The 21,994-nt window shown below is 41.9% G+C and overlaps 1 protein-coding gene across 1 annotated transcript in view; it reads right to left on the bottom strand.

Moving 5' to 3' along the window:
- The window catches only part of T265_09755 (hypothetical protein), a gene marked incomplete at both ends in the record, with an annotated part of 54,998 nt that extends 52,201 nt beyond the window's left edge, over nucleotides 1-2,797 (bottom strand). The window contains one exon of the mRNA XM_009175926.1: nucleotides 2,206-2,797. Coding sequence (XP_009174190.1) covers nucleotides 2,206-2,368 — 163 coding nt within the window. The remainder of the gene's footprint in view (nucleotides 1-2,205) is intronic.
- Nucleotides 2,798-21,994: the final 19,197 nt, after the last annotated feature.

Below are 21,994 nucleotides of genomic sequence, written 5' to 3'. Positions count from 1 at the left end.
TAAAAGGGGCAGACCTGAGCGGGTATTCTTTCGTGCATAAGTCCATATCGGATAGCACAAATGGTCACTTCCTGAAAACTGTGCCGCGTTTCCATCAATTTCACCAAACATCAATAAGAAGTTTTAGTTAGCCCAAAAAAGAGGATACATGAATAAATCTGTTTTAAACATGGAAAATCCAAGATGCTGCTGGCCACTAATCTACTACAAAAACGACTGCTTTGTAACTCAGATAAGCAAAGTGATTCAGTTTTCAGGTAGCTGCAGTGAATTCATTTCGAAAAGACGTTTGTGATATGGTTACAAAAACTTTAGGGACTAAGATGGAGGATATATAGTATTCATTTCTCAAAAATCTGGCTCTAAGTTAGCAGAACGTCTATGTGTCCTCGTTGTTGGGTGGAGAGTCAGGTTTGCAATCGGTTCACCAGTTAATTTTCAACTTCCCTCAAACTTATTCGCATGTGCATTATTCTCCAATAAATCTGGATACACCGCTCGTCACTGATGTGCACATGCAGAGGGACTGCAGCTCTCTAAAAGGATCTTAACATTCGTCTGGTCGTTTAACCTGGTGTGCCACTTCCCTGACGGATTTTGTGGGTTCTTCTCACTCTAGACGATTTTCACTTCAAAATTACTGGGCCTAAAGTATGTTCACACTGTAAGTCTGTATCCACCGGCCACGACGACCTAGTGTACTTAGCTGAACGGCCCGTTTAAGGCAGTGTCATTTCAAGCCTCCAATGAGGATACCACATGAAGCAACTTGAACCCATTTGCGTTCCCAAGCTTTAGTACCTGAGTCGTTCATCATTCGGATTTTACCAAAGTTTGGGTGGGGTCTGAGTAAATCTGCTATTTCGAGTGTTGAGCTGAGTACTAATCCGACAACTATCACCTAATACGTTACCCTTCTATGATCTTATGCTGTCAGTTTGTGCTTTGTGAACGTTCGTCCACGGAAGCATGAGTAACCATCTGGCTACTATCTGTAGCACATGAGGCTTCTGCACTTAGCCGACTCATTTCGAACAGTTATATGCAGGATAAAGTGCTGCGATTTTCGCGTTTGATGACTACATTTTCGTTTACAGAGTACCGCTCTTACACTCAACTAGAAAAATGTGGCCAGCTAGCCTTACGAAAAAGGACACAGTTGCCTAGGTTCGAATGATTTACTAAGGTATGGCAAGAATGACCCCTGACATGCTCCGTTGTCCCTATTTAAAGTACCGGTTCACAGAAGGTTCTCGCCAAAGTGATCACATTCAGTAACCGGCCAGATGTGCGCTAGAATTCTGGTAAAAGCAGTCGGCCACCTGATACGTTCATCTCGACTGTGAAACTAATTTCACTTATATTCCAATGAGTCGGCAACAGAACGCATTTCAATAAACAAACAAATATTTAATCTTTTAAATAAAATGCCTCTCTAGTATTCATTATAAGACGACTTAGTAGACTCCAAGAATAGAGAGAAGAATAGGATGACTGCTCTGTATTTGGGGTCACGTCAACCTTTATCAAACTACTACTCCCGAACACCAATCTGATTGAAAGAAGCACAACCACATGTTGTTTTACTGGACTAGGAAATCATCCAAGCATTTTACGTTGAATATGGCCGTGTAACTTTGATTGAAAACAATATGCCTGATCACGTTCAGGTAAAATCTTTGGGACCAAAAACAAGGAATGATGAAATGCAACTAAAATCTTCCAGTTGAAGAAGACAGACATATATACCTCATACGTCTTCCTTGGATGTTTGTTTCAACCACCTGAAATTGTATAACGTTTGCGGATTCTACGGTGAATGCAACTGATAGCGTCCTCAACCAGATTTTAGTATAAAATAAAACAACTTGTGTCTGACAGAGCCTTTACGGTGACCGCTGCTCACTTTCCTTAGATTACTGAATAAAGTGAATTGTAGTGGATCGAGCGTGCTCACAGGCAACGGTGAGTATGAATTGCCTATGGCTTCACTGTTTCCGATGTGCGAAAACAGGTACAAGTTAGACAGAAGACTGTTTTCGGCCACCTACTGGAATCGGTGTAGTCCCCAAATATATGAGGAATTTTCCGCGATTCGCCGATGACTGGGGTTTTTTGGTGAGTGATAACAACAACAGCGTCATCAGATGAGGTAAACAAATCATAAACGATATAAGTTTAATTCACACAGGTCAAATAACTTACACCATGATAACTGCTGTTCCAAGTCCATTGTACTTGCCTTCTGTTCAGGGGCATCGTCCACCAGAGAAATCGAAATTTCAAAGGTATTTTCTTTCGCTTGGGTAGCGTCATCCAGATCATCATCCAGTGATAGAACAAAAGTGGCCTCAGTATCTCCGGCCATTATGTTATTCGGTAACTCTCTTATGACAATGTACGTGATTTCAACTAAATGAGCACTATTCTGAGAGGTCCTTATGACTATTGTCACAGACTTTCGGCACGTTCAGCTTGCCAATACATAACATTCAGGTATCCGTCGTAATCCGAAACAAAATTCACAAAATAGAGGCCATAAGAAACGGCACAGTCGTTGGACTAGATGTTTTGATAACAGGTTCAATTAACTTCGACGAATTGGATTACGGACAACTCTTGCTGAACCTTTGCAGATGTGGAATAAGTCGTACATTAACAAAAAGGCAACTGGGTGTCAAAACTACTCTGTGTGCAAATGTGCACTAGTGTGTGTCTGTTTGTGCGATTGTGCGTGCTCGCATGTACGCCTGCGTTAATTCACGCTCTTATTCGTATGGTTTCACATTGGTCCACACGCTCCTGACATGTTCGCGTCAGGCTAAACGTGCCTGTCTGTGTCGGTCCATGTTTAGGACAGGGTTAAATCTTCGTCTGTCAACGCAACACACGGTCTAGTCCTTATAGTATTGTCATAGTGAGGCAGCAGCATTGAAGCCAACACTCCCACTCCATCACATCTGTCCGTTTGAGGTAGATAGAAAATCAACTGTGGAGGTCTAAGTGCGACACATGGTCGCCATCCTTTCTAGGGCCATTTCCTGATCCACTCAATGTACGGCAAAATAAAGTGTCGACCTATCCACTCAGGAGGGTGTTGCGTATACGCACGCATGCAAAACACCAACAAAGTTTTAATGCAGTACTATTGGTCTCAGATCAACGCCTGCATTTAGTATTTACGATCGGTTGTGTGATCCGCCTCCAAGCCGATAGAAGTGGGTGTTAGTTCGAAGACTTGTAAGTAATGGATCGTCATGTGGGGTTCATAAAAATGTACTGAGGATCTCGTGCATTCCTCGTTTTTCTGCTTCAAGGGACAGTGTGTAAATAAGTTGACTGTAGCAAATTTGGGATAACTAACGAAACGGAAGTGATAAAAGCGTAGTTTCACCAGTATTCTGAGAAAGGAAGGAATAGACCTCACGGGGATGATATCGAAATTACTGACAGAAGATATGGGGGTGAATTGGGACTATTCCATTCAGGCCAATGTAGGGCGTGATTTGTCACTTACATTTATTTACATAAACGTATATATCCTTGCGCAAAATCCCTCCTGGAAAAACCAGGATTCCAATTTAATGCGTTGATTTTGCATGTAATTTCAGGCGAAACAGACAACCAGAAAAAGGCACTTGAATAAAACCCTTCCCTACATGATTATTCACCTGCTTGGCTTTTAACTATTGCAAGTCCCACTTTGTAAGTTCAATGCTCTTTTGAAGCCACTTGTCGGCTAGCTGAAGTACGTTGTAACGATTTAGGCCCTCCTGAACAAGACAGCGGACAGGAAAAGACCACTGCCAGTTTGCGTCTTCAGGTGGTTTCTGAGGGGGATCAGCTTTCCTACACTTTCTTACAATCAGAAGACCGCTTGGAAGTAATCTCTTTTGAAGGCTAATGACTTCAGAGAGCCACGATTGAGGTTGGCCTACTCTTGACAGAGATCCTCATAGGCCCATCGAATGCGATCTCCTTCACAATTTGATTCCATCTAGAAAAGAGCTTCATATGGATTTACCCATTTATAGGCCACCTGGTGGTTTATACTGACGAAAATCCTACTAGAGAAGATATATTGCTTATTGAAAGCAGTGCAGAAACCGTCTACGTACGTGCTTATAGAATCTAACATATTATATCGTCCATTCAAAAACCGTCCCGAATTCGGAATTTTCTGGCCTTCATGGTAAACCACTTTTAAAATTATTTGCTTAGTTGACTCTTTAAGAATATATACACGCTGTTGCTGATTCTCAGTAAGCAGGAAACATTTGAACGGTGGTCCTCTTCTGCGTAGCATACACTGAATCCACTTACATGACAGAATCTCAATGAAAAAACAAACCGCATAGCCAAGATCTGCTTAGCAAAATCGGGATATCCTAGCGAACAGCGGTGGCGATTTCTAACAAGGATGCGTTAACAGCAGGGAATTAACAAGAATAGACCATTTTAGTGTGCTATTAACCTTGAAGTAATTGGTGCACTCCCTTGGGAGAGGTAACAAGACGCTCTTTGGCGCCATTTTCCTCCGGTCCGACAACGGGGATGCATAAGAGAATCATGTGGATTCATAGAAGTTTAATCCGAAGTGGTCTAGTAAACTCTGATCTGGTCCAACTATATTTTTTAATATAACTTTAGACAACGCGCCCCTGTAAATAGGACCACTTTCGAATTCCCTACGGGCCCGTTGGTTGTCTAGCCCGATGCCTCACTGAGGGTGATTAAATAGCCAACAACTGAGTTGCGAACTTACATGTTTTTTCCACCGAATGGCTCCCAGTTATCCGTCCCTGTTATAGTTCTCCGAACGATTGTCTTTCTTCAACAACCAAAACACGTGGAACACAACAAACTTCCTAGGCTCAATTACTGAGACACACTAAGAAGCTCCTTGTTCTGGAAGCCTAATTCAAAAAATTCCCCGTTATGATAAGAACACAAATGGGTTGACGAACATGTTTTCGGCAAGGTCTTTCCAAGTCACACAATCGAAAAGGTTGAGAGAGCAGTATTTAACATATCTGAATGAGTATGATGTAAATATGCGGGAAATCGGGTGAGACGACTTTGGCTACCTACCAAAGAACAATTAGTTCAGGTCACCAATAGGATGACTTGAGCTAGTCAGCGCGGGGAGTGCTGCAGTTGTGCGTTCAGCACGAGGTGCATGTGTGAGGGGAGGTGAGTTGGACCATGGTAAGTACAACATACGAACAAAGCGTCTTTGCCAACAAAGGATCGGGTCGCGATGTCGTATGGCGATAGCTTCAGTCACTGCGATTGTGCGCTGTTTTACTGATCTGGGTTGACTAGCCGGTGCCTTGCAAACAACGCGGAAGCTTTGGCTGGGTATCACGTTGTGTGCAGTGTCAGCTAAATGTTGTACTACAGAGCTGATTATCGTCCTCCTAGTTCCAGAATCTAGCCACGGTAGATTGTGTTCCTTCATTCTTTGGCCGAGTTGCCTAGTCGCGCGTCCGATGTGTTCCGCTGCGCAGCAGCATATAACATATTTTGGGCGCGGAGAGGCACTCTATCCTTGAGATTAAAGGGACACAAACGATTTCTGGTGAACCAGGTTGGGAGTGTTGCGGCCGGGAAAACTTTGTTCACACTGGTGGAAAGTCTTCTGTTCAGCATATGGGCCGGTATATCTCCCTTAAACGGGGGACTAATGTAAACTGGTTTCCTTCCAGCTGCAACTGTGATGGTGTTTGCCTCCTCCCTGTTCAAATACATTGTAATAAACTTCTCGGGGAATCCACTGTCTCTCAAAAGGTTGGTGGCAGTTCGGAATTTTCGTTCCGGCACATCATCAGAGCGTATTTTCTTTGTTCTGTTAGGCTTCGGATCAAGTTACTTTTCTGCTTTCGTGGCTGCTAAAGTCAATGTATTGACCGGACCAAGTAGGTTTTCGGTACACCGATCGTTTCAGGGTACCATCGTGACGTCGTTCAAGGCCAACATCTAGGAAGTGGAAGAAGTTGTCGGTTTCTCCTTCCGAAGTGAATTAAATGGCAGTGTGGGCCTTATTTAACTGTTGTTGGGGCGATTCCCATTCGTCTTTATCGTTAACAACAACAGCGAAATCCTAATCGTTGCATAGTGACTAAAAATTTTTAATTCTAATCATTTTGGACCAATAAGTCCGTCATTGGTGGTTGTGTGCACTGTTGCGTGCGTTCCATGAAAAACAGTTAATCAGGTTACGTAATAGACCATAGCTCCTAGATATGTCAATATTGATGGGTATTCTCCCATGAAGCACACTAAGAATCTCCGGCACTTTCGTCTGACAGGCGACAGAGATTCCTGTTCATGAAAAATGCTTCGTCAATCGAATTGGACTTACTATCCGGATGAAAAAGCAGACCCAGGAAAATATTTCACGTTAAGACCAAACAACCGGTGTTCAACAGTATTACTATTGACGGTGACATAACCGGTTTGTTTAAAATGGCGCAAGCATCAAAATGCAACCTTTAGATTTTTTCGATAACATTTTCTCTAATTATTCCTGCGTTTCTCCACAAATTTTATTCAGCTCAATTTGATTGTGAAATCAAGTAAACCGGTGGTTGATGGTTCCTTATTAGACTGAAAATCATGCAAATCGTTTCATCCTCTGAGTGATTAAGTGTTCGGAGTCTTAAAACCGGCTGCTGGAACTATATTCTCCTTGGCATAAATAAACGATAAAACCTAGAGAGGCTGACAGCCCCCATCCCATGATTTTCACGTTCAAAGACCAAGAAAATCACGGAATGAGGCAAGAAAACTGTCACTTCGATGTCTAAGTCGGAATAGACGGAGGCAGTCTTCCTAATGACACGGTCTATCTTGCAACGCCGTTTTTTTCACGGGGGCTAAATATTATCTTCTGCTATGTTATGACATCTTTCTAATCACGCTGATGAATCCTTGACTGCTTCTGACCATCCAAATGCTTTCAATGACTGCAAAACGTTGGTGCTACGTCGTCTGCTGTTTGGTGAATACTTGGTAGCTTGACCACTAAAAATGTTACCATTTTGATCAAACATCCTTCGAGCGTTTCAGCTTGGACCAAAAATGTCTCAGAAATGCACTGATGAAAACGACGGTCAATTTTTTCCAAAGCGTTATTAGATTTCTGCCTTTTGGTTAGCACAGTATAAATTATTCTTACGGTAAAGGCCAAAGGATGATGAACTGTTATCTGAACTGCTAAAAGTCTTCACATTTTGAACCAGGAAACTCTGCGTTCCACGCTCAAACAACCCATGTTCCACTGTGTGCATCGCCAATGAAATTACTTAATAATCTCAGCTCTCACGTTGTTTTGTGTATCTGCGTTCGGTACCTCCTATTATCTAACATATCGATATCATCCCCAGACAGCTATAGACAAGAAAATTTATAACACCAAGTCCTTTCGTGGCTGTCCTTCTCAACGCTATTTACTCTACGCTGAAATCAGTGACATCATATGGTCAACCAATGAGCTGGGATCCAAATAAATCTGAGTGCGAGATATGTATCACAAACCGAATGATTGTTAGTCCAGTCACTTGGAGGTGCATTATAATTGTCCATCCAAATCCACTCCTGCTGGTTTGGCGACAGACAAAAGCCAGAAACCCGTACAAAAATGAAATTGTATCTCATTAACCAACAAGTAACCAACAACGTTTACTTTCACGTCATCACGTATTGGCTGAATAATGACCTGCAGCACGCCAATGTACAGTGCTCGTCTGGCGATCGTATTCCCACGGCGCCAAAGGCTCGTACGCCGTACTACATTTAGCTCATCACAAACGGTTTGTGGTTGTTCGGTTAGGCATAAATCTCCACTGGTTCAACCAATGTCCGATTCATATCCAGGCTCTTCATTCATACCGTTCACCCTATTAATACCAGGTTGTAATTAGCTCGAAGAAAAACAATATTAATAACTCTTCTATGAAACTCTTGCGTGTACAACATTCGGGCAAAAAACAACATGGAATAGAATCCGAAAATTGCACTCTTTATTCCTCAGTCCAACGGCCACTTGTTCAGTTCTCAGAATATGAACACTGGCACACCGCTACCTAACTGTCAGATCGATAGGCGGATTGCGTCAACATCTTCCACACTGGACTACCGAAACCATACACCGGTAGCGTAATTCACAACACCGATGCTGACATTCTTCGGGTAGTCACCTACGAAGTGAATGACTGGCGTAATATGTGTAAGCCACAAAATATACATGCTATCTTAGCTATCGCAAAATCCATTTGCGAACGCCACATGTATAATTCTTCTGTTATACTTTCATACCTACCGCATCTGGACACTGCGCAATTTACTCCCCAGATAGTTCAGATTCTCAGTATCTCAGGATGTCTCAGACCAAACCCTGAGAATATGGTTCAACAGACACTTTCTACCAAGGCCGACATGTCAGAGCGGAGTGGACCCAAAGACTGACTGTAAACTATCAGACCATTAGATACAGTTTCAAACAAATTGTCTCTGAATAATCGTTGGGCACAAATTTGCCGGAAATTTGTTTGCGCACACAGCGCCTGAAAGCGTGTACCACTTGAATAGGCCTGTCTAACTGTGCAAAATCCAGCCAACCTTATCGGATAAAATGGCACCCACTCGGAAGATTAAGACATTTACAGGAAACCTTTATCGATCACCCGCATGCGCACGCACATGGGCTGTATACAGTCAGACAGACCATCACAAACTGATGGGTCTACCTATGGGTATCGCTTAGTTTTCTTGCTAAACAGCGGACAGGACTTATTGATTTATACACGTGCAATCACTGCTTTGGCGTTAGCTGGGTCTTCAAAAGATCAATGGTTTCAACGTAAAGATTCTACTACGAATCAAGCTTACAAACCTGCACACAACCGCCTGCCACGACATGTTAGTTCTCACACTAGGCCCATCAATGAGAACAACAGCTTTCTTACAGGTAAGCATCCAGACAACACCCTATCACCCTTCAAACATCAGAGCACCAAAAGTTGGATTTTTTCCTGTTTCGTTGGTCGCAAATATGTGTCTGGGTTAAAAAACTGAAAACTGCCGGTCAGAATAAACTATTACTCTGGTTCGTTTCTATTTCGTTCATTCACTATAAACGAGTCAGCCACAAACCTTTCCCAAAGGGCGTTAATTTTAATTTGAACTCCCTTCGTTAACAAACGATTGGAGACCCATTCAACATTTGGTGCCCTGCTCACCCATCGTGCAGCAGCCGAACGGTGAAAAGCCGTAACATCGATTTCCTAATAACGACATTCACAGTCAGAATGACGTACCCGCATGGAAATATTTTTGCTCATAGTTCATTGTTCAGAGTTCATATGGGAGGAGAAATCAGTGTGGTCCCGAAAGACACAACCCTCAACAACACTTGTTTTAAGTTGCGAATGAAGGTCAATTTTTCTCTCAGGATGAGACAAAAAGTTGTTTTTTTTTGCTGAGAAATCACGGTTGAGGTATGCAACTGAACACAAGTGAATCGCCGTAATCTAGCATCCCAACGATGGAAGGTTCGGCTTTTCGGGTTGGTTATATCCAAATAGGTTCCCACCGTAGCTTTTGTTCATGACAAATAGAAAGAAGCACACTTCAAGTTATTCCAAAGCAGATGCCAGCTGCTCTAAGCCATATTCACCTTCAAGGAGTTTTTATAGATATTTTCATCACTAGAAGAGTTTAGTGCGTTAGTGAAACACCATAGACCTAATCCACCTTTCTTCGCAGGATGAGTAGCGGATGAACTGCGAGAAAATTCATTTGGTCGAAACAGTTTTTGAATAATTTCCTGGTCAAACGACTTGGCAGGGATTTTTGGCAGCACCTGTCTAATACAGAGCTAGAAGTTTCTACGAGTCTCATGTAACCAGATAATGAACACCTTGGAAGGTCATTTGGCCAATGAGTTACAACATAAGGATCAAGCGTGTCTAATGCTCTCTCTTTGTCGCGTTCAACACACTTCATAACAAGAAGGATTCAGGACTAACTTGAGTCTACGAGCAGCGTACAGCTACATAAACAGATGGCCTCATTTTAAGACCTTGTGACGTGTGGTATATGTATGAAGTTATAATCGTCATTAAGAAATAAGCTATCCAATATAGTCCAGAGTTCCGGCTTTTCGATTAAAGCAACATCAGAGCGTGTTTTCTGATCTCCTGCGGGGGCGAAAGTGTGTCAATCAAACTATAAGGTAAATTCCATTTGTTTCCCTCATCAAAAACCTCACGGGCATTCCATTTCTACTCAATTGTGAGAAATGATGCAAAGAAATGAAAATTCAGCATCACATGTCTCATTTATCACTCTCATTATAACAAGAACACTGTCCCTTTCAAGATCTTTAGGTGACAGGTCACTCTACAAATGTACACATACAGAAACATATAAGATAGCGTATGGAGTACGTCAAAAAGTACTAACGGGCTGTTTTGTGCCACGAATGAACTGGTAGCAGCTTTTGTGGATGTGTCACTGTTCAGTGAGTTTCAGTTCACACGCAATTACAGCTACCGAATTAGTGCGGTCGTTAACAGGTGCTAGTAATGAAATGCCCAAAGATGAGCAGAGAAAGCAGAATAGCGCGTGAACCCAATGACATTTGAAAGCAGCAAGCTACCTCCGTTCAATTAATTCTACTGTTGGCAGCCCTCACACTATGTCCACCACAATCTTGCCGCCGTATCTGCACAGGCATGCGCCGAGTTAGATGCATAATATCCTCTCACATTCGCAACTATCGAGACAAGTCACAATGGTATTGATAAAGGGCAAGCATTCTGTTCCCTCTAGCAACTCTGTATAAATTTGAATACCCATTAAGGCCAGCTACTTTTCAGTGTGCTCAAAATCAGTAAACTCCTATGATTTTTTCACCTCCGAACAATAATGCGCTTTATCTTTGCGTGCGAATCCAGTCACCTAGACACCTACTGTTAATCGGATGCATGAGGGTAAGCGTTTCTTCCTCTTCCAAACGAAGAACTTCAAATGGCGGTTTATCCAAAAAGTGGAGCGAAGGTTTCTCAATGGATTATACCGAATGACAAGGCTCTAGGTGTATCAATTGGAAACCTGGAAGAAAAGATGGAAATCAGTGTTTAAAATACTCTCCGAAGGGCGTTATGCTTGGCAGCTAAAATTGCACTCCGGCCACTGATGGATGAGCGGTGCTTGATGGAAACTTTTCTTCATCCGAGTTCAATTCTTCTGTATTCGCATTTCTTATCAACTGACGCCGATCTGGCATAATTATCAAAGTGACCTTGAACTGGACTTAACCTACCAAAGTACGATATCTAATGTCAACTCATGTTACGACTTTGGATTTTGGTTAATTAACTCCAGACAGTAAACTTTTCAAGGCGCAAAAATAGTAGCAACGTTAAGGGATCGCCAAACATGTTCCGAACCATTGTTCAAGCTCCGCTTGATCTTCCTACCGTACAATAACATCTGGTTATTCCGTTTTCCTACCACGTTCAGACCTAATTAGCCATGTGGTTGATAATTCCCATCTGCAAACCAATCATTCCACTGTAACATCAAAAGTGGAGATTCAAATTGGGGTGTTTCATGGGAAACCTGAAATTTTGTCCACTGCTTTCTGGTAAACATAAAACGAGGAACGTATTGCAGTATGTTGTATGGCACTTATTGTTGATTCTTTTTGCTCTTTTGCCACGGATAAAAAAGGTATTTTGCTACTCACACGGGCAACGGTGTTCCTGTTAATTTTCTGCAGAATTCCATTACACAGAGCTTCAAAGGCAACTCCATTCGCATTGTCTTAGGAGGTAATTAATAAACAACTGTTGGCTTCTATCTTCTTACTTTTATCTTTAAATGGCAAACACAAAAGTCTACAGATATCTGTTATTTCAACACTGCAGCACTCTTTCAACTCAAGATTCTCACATTTCAACTGCGTCTATTCTAGATGAGCCAAGTAAATTTTGCGTTGATCTCCTTCATTGAATGACTCGATGCACACCAACAAAGAAATCGTGTATATTAGCAGAATGTGACGTGGTGAAGGGCCACATTTTACACTAACAAGATTTGTTCTTTTATTTGGAGAGATTAGGATTATGAACGGTTCTGCAGTTATCTGTATATCCATACGTTTTGTGGTATTGTGCTCCCCGAGACGCAGCTGAAAGTATCCATCATGCTAATATAAAATTTATCGTAACCCATATAACATAATATATTACGAGAATGTGGCGTAACATGTTGTAATTCATTATAATATAATGTAGTAAAATATAATATGATGTTTTGTAGAGCAGCCGCATTTTTAAGGCGTTGTCCACTCCGACTTTATTGCATTTGTTTCACAGTTCGTAAAATGTCATATAATGAAAAGGTTGTAACAGAGAGGGGTGAGATGGCTCATTGGTTGGCGCGGGAATTTACTGGGGAATTTACCGTGGTTCAAAGTCTACCTCTGTATCTCCCACTTCTTCTATCTAGACCTGGGCAACCTGACAGTATCCCAGCCTTCTTGCTTTATACGGATGGCATGGCAGTTAGGCACCGACAGTTTGCTACAGCTGAACTGTTTTGTAACACAGCTAGACCCAGGTCGCTTCCCAAGTTGCCGTGATGATGTTCCTAATCAGTGGGAGTGGTATCAGCCCTACTTAAATCTCAACCTGACAGCCAGCCTTCTTGCTTTATACGGATGGCATGGCAGTTAGGCACCGACAGTTTGCTACAGCTGAACTGTTTTGTAACACAGCTAGACCCAGGTCGCTTCCCAAGTTGCCGTGATGATGTTCCTAATCAGTGGGAGTGGTATCAGCCCTACTTAAATCTCTGTATAGTCCGACCTCTGAAACTGTTGTAAACAAACTAACCCCGCTGGATAGACTACTGGATAAACTTCATCACTAGAGATAATTCATTCATATCTTGGTGTGCATCTGACTGTACTCATTAAACATTATTTGAAAAATCAGGCACACTTCTCACTTACTCACTCTAGGGCCGTTTATAACACCCATTACGACAGACTGATGAGAGCGCATTTCGTGCGTGGAATTTAGGCATTCAAAACTATGTAGATTCTTCTCCTGAAACAGCGTTATGTTTTGTTACTATAACAGGTAGAAGAATTGTATTTTTCGGATGAATTACTGAACAGAGAAGGCATGCTATCAACGGATTGGTCGATGATTCAGTAAATACACATGAATCTGTCCGTCAAGTTTTCTAATGTTCTTTGCGTAGTGGATGGAACACAGACCAAATTTAAATGATGGTGAACTCCACGCACCGAACAAATGTTTGCAGCCTGTCTCCAAGTAATGATCAAACTCTAAGTAGATTGCTTATTTAGGATATTACTTACATTTAAGTCCTGTTGTGAAAGACTTCTCCGGCAGCTTACATCCAAAATTTGCACTGAACAAACTACTGTTGTCAAGTGAATATTCAGGCATTCAGTTGATAGTAGAGTGTCATAAACCAAGCTTGCGGACCTCGCACTATAATTCCGACCGGGTATTTGTGTAAATTGGTGATAGGATGGTCGGGATGAATATGTTTTTAGCCGAATTGCCTCGGATAATAGTGAAACGTAAGGAGATGCTTTCCCTCAAGAGTGTTTTATGCGTCAAATACCGTTGATGGACCAAACCAGCATTGATGTGTCACGTTCATCGGAATAAAATAGTTTGTACATGCAGTGGCACATTACGCTGTTCACGACTGAAACCATCATTCCTTCTCCTGACCTTATGCACTAAATTTAGCATCGAAATTTCGGTTCGTTTTAATTCCAGCACTGCTTGTTAATGTGATCCTCCTCCTACTTTGTAAGGGTTAATGGGACGCATGTACACTCTCGCCAATTCAAAAAATTGCCCCACTACTGTTGAAGAGAAGGCGTTCGTTGCAGTACTGTTTTTTGGAAACCAATAACTGGACAGTTACAGACTATCGGACAGGCTCTCGCCAATCAAAAAATTGCCCCACTACTGTTGAAGAGAAGGCGTTCGTTGCAGTACTGTTTTTTGGAAACCAATAACTGGACAGTTAAAAAATATCGGACAGGGTATCAACACTCTCATGTGCATCTTGTTTATAAAAACTGTGAATCCGTCTTCTACTTGAACAAGTCTTCCTAACCTTTCCTGGATACTCAAGGGCTATCACTCAAACGTAAACGAATGCTCCAAAGCGATTCTACAAATTCCGTAATAAATCTCACTTTTTAATAGACGCGGAGCGGACTTATGAGGAAACCACTTACTGCTCGCATATTTCATCAGCAGTATCTACGTCACACTATGAAGTTATTTCTGACTCTTTCGGCATCCTAGATACCACTGGAAAAGAGGGATCCTAAGTGATGAGGCCACAGGCTGACTCTCTAGACATAAAAGACACATCAGCTCTGACCAGACAGCGATCCTTTCGCAAATTTATAACGCTTGATTCGTTTATTTTCCAGGTGCTTTAGGAACCAAATTTCAACTGTGAAAATATCAACTACGCCCCAAAATTGTGAGAACTGTCACTGAGTCTTGCATCATGCTGACAACAAATGTGTCATTTCATCCCCTGGTTTTACTTGAATAATGGCACCGCTATATTTAAAGCTGATTCTAAAATTACACTGGTTAGAGTTTTATATTGTTTGGTCGCATCCATCAGCACTGTAATCACTCAAACGATACCCATACAAATTCATACAAAAGCCGGTCTGCATTAGGCTGATGTTAAGTTAGTCCCTTCGGATGGAGCAGCGAAAAGGTACACCGGGTTTCCCCTAATTTTGCTCATCTTACTTGTACTGCAGATAACCAACTTCACTGGAATTTATAACCAAATTTTTAGTAATATTAGGTGAGCGACACAAGACGAATATCAAAGACTGGCATTACGATATAATCAGACTAGCTTAGGTCACATACCATCCGATCAATAGTCGATAGCCTGAGCCCACTTCCCATCAACATGACATGAGTTGTGAGGCTATGCTTATCAGACAATCAAACTAGCAGCTACCTTCTTTCAGGAGCGATTTACTCTCCTACTGTTCCATTTTTGGCCCAGATATCTTTGGGTTGCAAGTAAGGCTACCTTGGCATCGTCGACCCTCGATCAGGGAGGGGTGGAGTCTGCGACAAACTTGAACAGCTAAAAGATGGTACGCCTCCGATGACACACTACAAAAACACTGGTTAACGTAAGAAATATGCTCCGAGAGGATGACGCATTGATTGTAATTTTTTCCCAAAACTTCCTCAATCAGTGAGCCTGAAAATGAAGCCACGTTTCTAATCCATTGTGTGCCTTACACAGACGATTCAACAACAAATAGGTGACTAGGCAGGGTCACCAAATCATTCAAGTTGATCGATTACTCCGTTGCTTAACAAGCACTTTGGTTTTCGCCACAAACAGCAATGATAAGCTGCCAGCCTTGACCTAGGCCATGGTGTGCTTGTACTGCATCCTGCATAGGACGACAAAAGTGCTGTTGCCCAGCAGTAAAAGAGTACTCTTTCCAAACTGTTTACCCCAAAATCCAGGACACAGCGGTAGCGCTATAGTTACGCATCTGGCAGACACATATCACAAGGTACAACTAAGGAAGGTCTCCAATGTGATCAACAAACTCGCGCCCGACCGCCCTTGTGCATAATTGCTTCAGTGAAACCAACTATTGTTTTTCGTTATAACGCGTTTATCGACTTTTATATTGATAGATGATGTGTATCAGACCATTTGGTGACTGACAACAAATACGTTTTCGCCCCACATTTATTTGTTTCCTAGCAAGAAACTCTTCTAAATCAGCCAGAACTGTACTAATTTTGTCATTGTTTTAAAAGGCTTAGGAAGCAGAATCTTGACCTTCAGCATTCGAACTTCCGATAGCATTCCATAATGAGCTAGCTGTGTTCCGTAGGACTAAAATGTGATCAACGGTAGCGGTATCACCATACGCACGACTGACATCTGATTGCCCACTTCTGGTAGTTATCCATAATGGAGTCTTTACAATACTGCCACGTAATTTGGCGGTTCAATAGACAGAACAAATAGCGGCGCCAAATGAGATTCACCGATCATCGTAACATAACAACGGATCATTTCGATTGGGTGCAAAGTAGCTACGACTCAGGTTATATTAACAACCACCTTTCAAGGTCATACTTTTCATCTGGACTCAGTGCATGCCCTAAAATATTGATGTGACATGAAGACATGGGCCTTAGTCTATCAAAATTGTTGACAGGAAGATGGAGATGCTTTCCCTCAAGAGTGTTTTATGCGTCAAATACCGTTGATGGACCAAACCAGCATTGATGTGTCACGTTCATCGGAATAAAATAGTTTGTACATGCAGTGGCACATTACGCTGTTCACGACTGAAACCATCATTCCTTCTCCTGACCTTATGCACTAAATTTAGCATCGAAATTTCGGTTCGTTTTAATTCCAGCACTGCTTGTTAATGTGATCCTCCTCCTACTTTGTAAGGGTTAATGGGACGCATGTACACTCTCGCCAATTCAAAAAATTGCCCCACTACTGTTGAAGAGAAGGCGTTCGTTGCAGTACTGTTTTTTGGAAACCAATAACTGGACAGTTACAGACTATCGGACAGGGTATCAACACTCTCATGTGCATCTTGTTTATAAAAACTGTGAATCCGTCTTCTACTTGAACAAGTCTTCCTAACCTTTCCTGGATACTCAAGGGCTATCACTCAAACGTAAACGAATGCTCCAAAGCGATTCTACAAATTCCGTAATAAATCTCACTTTTTAATAGACGCGGAGCGGACTTATGAGGAAACCACTTACTGCTCGCATATTTCATCAGCAGTATCTACGTCACACTATGAAGTTATTTCTGACTCTTTCGGCATCCTAGATACCACTGGAAAAGAGGGATCCTAAGTGATGAGGCCACAGGCTGACTCTCTAGACATAAAAGACACATCAGCTCTGACCAGACAGCGATCCTTTCGCAAATTTATAACGCTTGATTCGTTTATTTTCCAGGTGCTTTAGGAACCAAATTTCAACTGTGAAAATATCAACTACGCCCCAAAATTGTGAGAACTGTCACTGAGTCTTGCATCATGCTGACAACAAATGTGTCATTTCATCCCCTGGTTTTACTTGAATAATGGCACCGCTATATTTAAAGCTGATTCTAAAATTACACTGGTTAGAGTTTTATATTGTTTGGTCGCATCCATCAGCACTGTAATCACTCAAACGATACCCATACAAATTCATACAAAAGCCGGTCTGCATTAGGCTGATGTTAAGTTAGTCCCTTCGGATGGAGCAGCGAAAAGGTACACCGGGTTTCCCCTAATTTTGCTCATCTTACTTGTACTGCAGATAACCAACTTCACTGGAATTTATAACCAAATTTTTAGTAATATTAGGTGAGCGACACAAGACGAATATCAAAGACTGGCATTACGATATAATCAGACTAGCTTAGGTCACATACCATCCGATCAATAGTCGATAGCCTGAGCCCACTTCCCATCAACATGACATGAGTTGTGAGGCTATGCTTATCAGACAATCAAACTAGCAGCTACCTTCTTTCAGGAGCGATTTACTCTCCTACTGTTCCATTTTTGGCCCAGATATCTTTGGGTTGCAAGTAAGGCTACCTTGGCATCGTCGACCCTCGATCAGGGAGGGGTGGAGTCTGCGACAAACTTGAACAGCTAAAAGATGGTACGCCTCCGATGACACACTACAAAAACACTGGTTAACGTAAGAAATATGCTCCGAGAGGATGACGCATTGATTGTAATTTTTTCCCAAAACTTCCTCAATCAGTGAGCCTGAAAATGAAGCCACGTTTCTAATCCATTGTGTGCCTTACACAGACGATTCAACAACAAATAGGTGACTAGGCAGGGTCACCAAATCATTCAAGTTGATCGATTACTCCGTTGCTTAACAAGCACTTTGGTTTTCGCCACAAACAGCAATGATAAGCTGCCAGCCTTGACCTAGGCCATGGTGTGCTTGTACTGCATCCTGCATAGGACGACAAAAGTGCTGTTGCCCAGCAGTAAAAGAGTACTCTGAGCGGACTTATGAGGAAACCACTTACTGCTCGCATATTTCATCAGCAGTATCTACGTCACACTATGAAGTTATTTCTGACTCTTTCGGCATCCTAGATACCACTGGAAAAGAGGGATCCTAAGTGATGAGGCCACAGGCTGACTCTCTAGACATAAAAGACACATCAGCTCTGACCAGACAGCGATCCTTTCGCAAATTTATAACGCTTGATTCGTTTATTTTCCAGGTGCTTTAGGAACCAAATTTCAACTGTGAAAATATCAACTACGCCCCAAAATTGTGAGAACTGTCACTGAGTCTTGCATCATGCTGACAACAAATGTGTCATTTCATCCCCTGGTTTTACTTGAATAATGGCACCGCTATATTTAAAGCTGATTCTAAAATTACACTGGTTAGAGTTTTATATTGTTTGGTCGCATCCATCAGCACTGTAATCACTCAAACGATACCCATACAAATTCATACAAAAGCCGGTCTGCATTAGGCTGATGTTAAGTTAGTCCCTTCGGATGGAGCAGCGAAAAGGTACACCGGGTTTCCCCTAATTTTGCTCATCTTACTTGTACTGCAGATAACCAACTTCACTGGAATTTATAACCAAATTTTTAGTAATATTAGGTGAGCGACACAAGACGAATATCAAAGACTGGCATTACGATATAATCAGACTAGCTTAGGTCACATACCATCCGATCAATAGTCGATAGCCTGAGCCCACTTCCCATCAACATGACATGAGTTGTGAGGCTATGCTTATCAGACAATCAAACTAGCAGCTACCTTCTTTCAGGAGCGATTTACTCTCCTACTGTTCCATTTTTGGCCCAGATATCTTTGGGTTGCAAGTAAGGCTACCTTGGCATCGTCGACCCTCGATCAGGGAGGGGTGGAGTCTGCGACAAACTTGAACAGCTAAAAGATGGTACGCCTCCGATGACACACTACAAAAACACTGGTTAACGTAAGAAATATGCTCCGAGAGGATGACGCATTGATTGTAATTTTTTCCCAAAACTTCCTCAATCAGTGAGCCTGAAAATGAAGCCACGTTTCTAATCCATTGTGTGCCTTACACAGACGATTCAACAACAAATAGGTGACTAGGCAGGGTCACCAAATCATTCAAGTTGATCGATTACTCCGTTGCTTAACAAGCACTTTGGTTTTCGCCACAAACAGCAATGATAAGCTGCCAGCCTTGACCTAGGCCATGGTGTGCTTGTACTGCATCCTGCATAGGACGACAAAAGTGCTGTTGCCCAGCAGTAAAAGAGTACTCTTTCCAAACTGTTTACCCCAAAATCCAGGACACAGCGGTAGCGCTATAGTTACGCATCTGGCAGACACATATCACAAGGTACAACTAAGGAAGGTCTCCAATGTGATCAACAAACTCGCGCCCGACCGCCCTTGTGCATAATTGCTTCAGTGAAACCAACTATTGTTTTTCGTTATAACGCGTTTATCGACTTTTATATTGATAGATGATGTGTATCAGACCATTTGGTGACTGACAACAAATACGTTTTCGCCCCACATTTATTTGTTTCCTAGCAAGAAACTCTTCTAAATCAGCCAGAACTGTACTAATTTTGTCATTGTTTTAAAAGGCTTAGGAAGCAGAATCTTGACCTTCAGCATTCGAACTTCCGATAGCATTCCATAATGAGCTAGCTGTGTTCCGTAGGACTAAAATGTGATCAACGGTAGCGGTATCACCATACGCACGACTGACATCTGATTGCCCACTTCTGGTAGTTATCCATAATGGAGTCTTTACAATACTGCCACGTAATTTGGCGGTTCAATAGACAGAACAAATAGCGGCGCCAAATGAGATTCACCGATCATCGTAACATAACAACGGATCATTTCGATTGGGTGCAAAGTAGCTACGACTCAGGTTATATTAACAACCACCTTTCAAGGTCATACTTTTCATCTGGACTCAGTGCATGCCCTAAAATATTGATGTGACATGAAGACATGGGCCTTAGTCTATCAAAATTGTTGACAGGAAGATCCTGATTTCATCTAACTTGAACCCATCAGAAGACACTATAGGGTTAGACAGGCAGAAGAATGATATTTCGCCAATCGAAGCTGGCTTCTTTTGCTTTTGTTTGCCCCCCATATATCAAGAGAATCATTAAAACCATTTCATTGTCTTCCTTCCAAGCTAAGGACCTTGCGATGATTAACCGACTTACACAATCACCTGTATACTTATTTTGACGGGAGATTCACCTGGGAAACATCTAAATCTCTCGTTTACAATACTTATCTTCAAGGTCCTGTGAAGCGTGGACCCCGTTTCTCCATGGATAAATAGCATGTCGAAAGCGAGTAGATTAAATATCAACCCCGAGCTCGTGCAGCACTTTGAGATGTATTATTAAAAGTAATCAAGTTGGACTGGCCACGGTAACTACTGCAGTAGGTAACAATCTGAACGATTGAACTCATCGAGTGCCAATGAACCTTTCCGGTAAAAAATGTTCACATTTCGAAGTGTTGCATTTGCAGTCCAGTTTATAAGAAATGACGCTCGTTTGAGGAACAAAGTCAACGGTAAATAGTTGGATGAACAACAGTCAATGAACTAAAATAATCGGTGCATCCCTAGATCAATAATGCAAAAAAGCTAACAAAACTGATCGATGCGCAGACACACATCTGACTTTTCAGGTTATTGTGTAGATAACAGTTGTGTAAACCATTGCAAAGATTGGTAGTTGCCAAGCCACCAAACGCGCGCGCAGACCGCAGGCTAAAATTAGACATCTCGGTGCACAAACTCACGGCGAGGACGTCTAGTGTCTATTTTGCGCAACATAGTCGTGCAAATATAGTACGTGTCCACAAAATTCCCACTATCGTGTGCACATGTATATGAAACCACAAAAAGCCAACTTTCCGATTGCCTGAGCTGGTGACAAGCTGATTTCCTATAGTGAACGGAATTAAGCGGTGGAACAGATAAGAGTGTAATCTGTTAATTGTGAAACTGTTGCATGCTGTTTCTTCGTGAGTCTCACGAAGTTGTTTTCGCTTTTCCTATTTGCTTCCACATAAGCTAGAAATATTTCAACTCCAACCGCGGCTGTTTCAAATTCGTGCTATCTGGCAATTTTCAACAAATAGCGCTTGGCTCAGTTCAACATATAGTTAGCGTATATTTGTAGATTGCTGATTATATAAGAGAGAGATACCTTGACATCTGAAATCATTTTAAAGCGGCAAAAGCTTGCTCATTTGTGAGTTCTGTAGGAAACTTTCCTTCCAAGCTACCAAACACTTTACTTATTTCGGTGACGTAGTAAAGGTCAATGCTGGTCCTATCGAAACTCGCTCCAGGCCACCTCTGTTTGGGCACAAAGTCACCTCAGCTCATGACATGAAGGAATTCTTTGAGGGGGTCTTGTCTCCGCCAGTCTGTGTTATCAATATCCTAAAATGACTTTAGAAACTGGTAGTTTCTCACGCACAAGTTTCAGATGATGGTTTTACGGCCTATGTATTCGGTATTGTTTGATAAAACGAAGCCTACCGTTTAGAGCGTACATCTCCGTTGATAGGTCTAATGACAGTCTTTTCGGGACTACAAGCCTTTTATACATGCATTTATTAAAAGACCAGCTGCACATATTTTTTTCTTTCTTTGGTGACGTTAAGGACGTTTTATTGTTTACATGAGATTGCAGTTAAACAGGAACCATGTTTCCGGTGTCAAAGTTAAATATGGGTGGTATCTCTTCCAGTTAACAATGGAAACCTACCAAGAAAGTTTATTATCGCTCTGTTTGTTAAAATTGTTCATATTTCTTGAACACAGTATGATATTAAAATACATTGCTTTAGTT

The sequence above is a fragment of the Opisthorchis viverrini genome, assembly GCF_000715545.1.
Source record: "Opisthorchis viverrini unplaced genomic scaffold opera_v5_299, whole genome shotgun sequence".
NCBI classification, from domain to species: Eukaryota; Metazoa; Platyhelminthes; class Trematoda; order Opisthorchiida; family Opisthorchiidae; genus Opisthorchis; species Opisthorchis viverrini.
The sequence above is the reverse complement of the archived record's forward strand: the minus strand, read 5'-3'. Positions and strand labels throughout refer to the sequence as shown.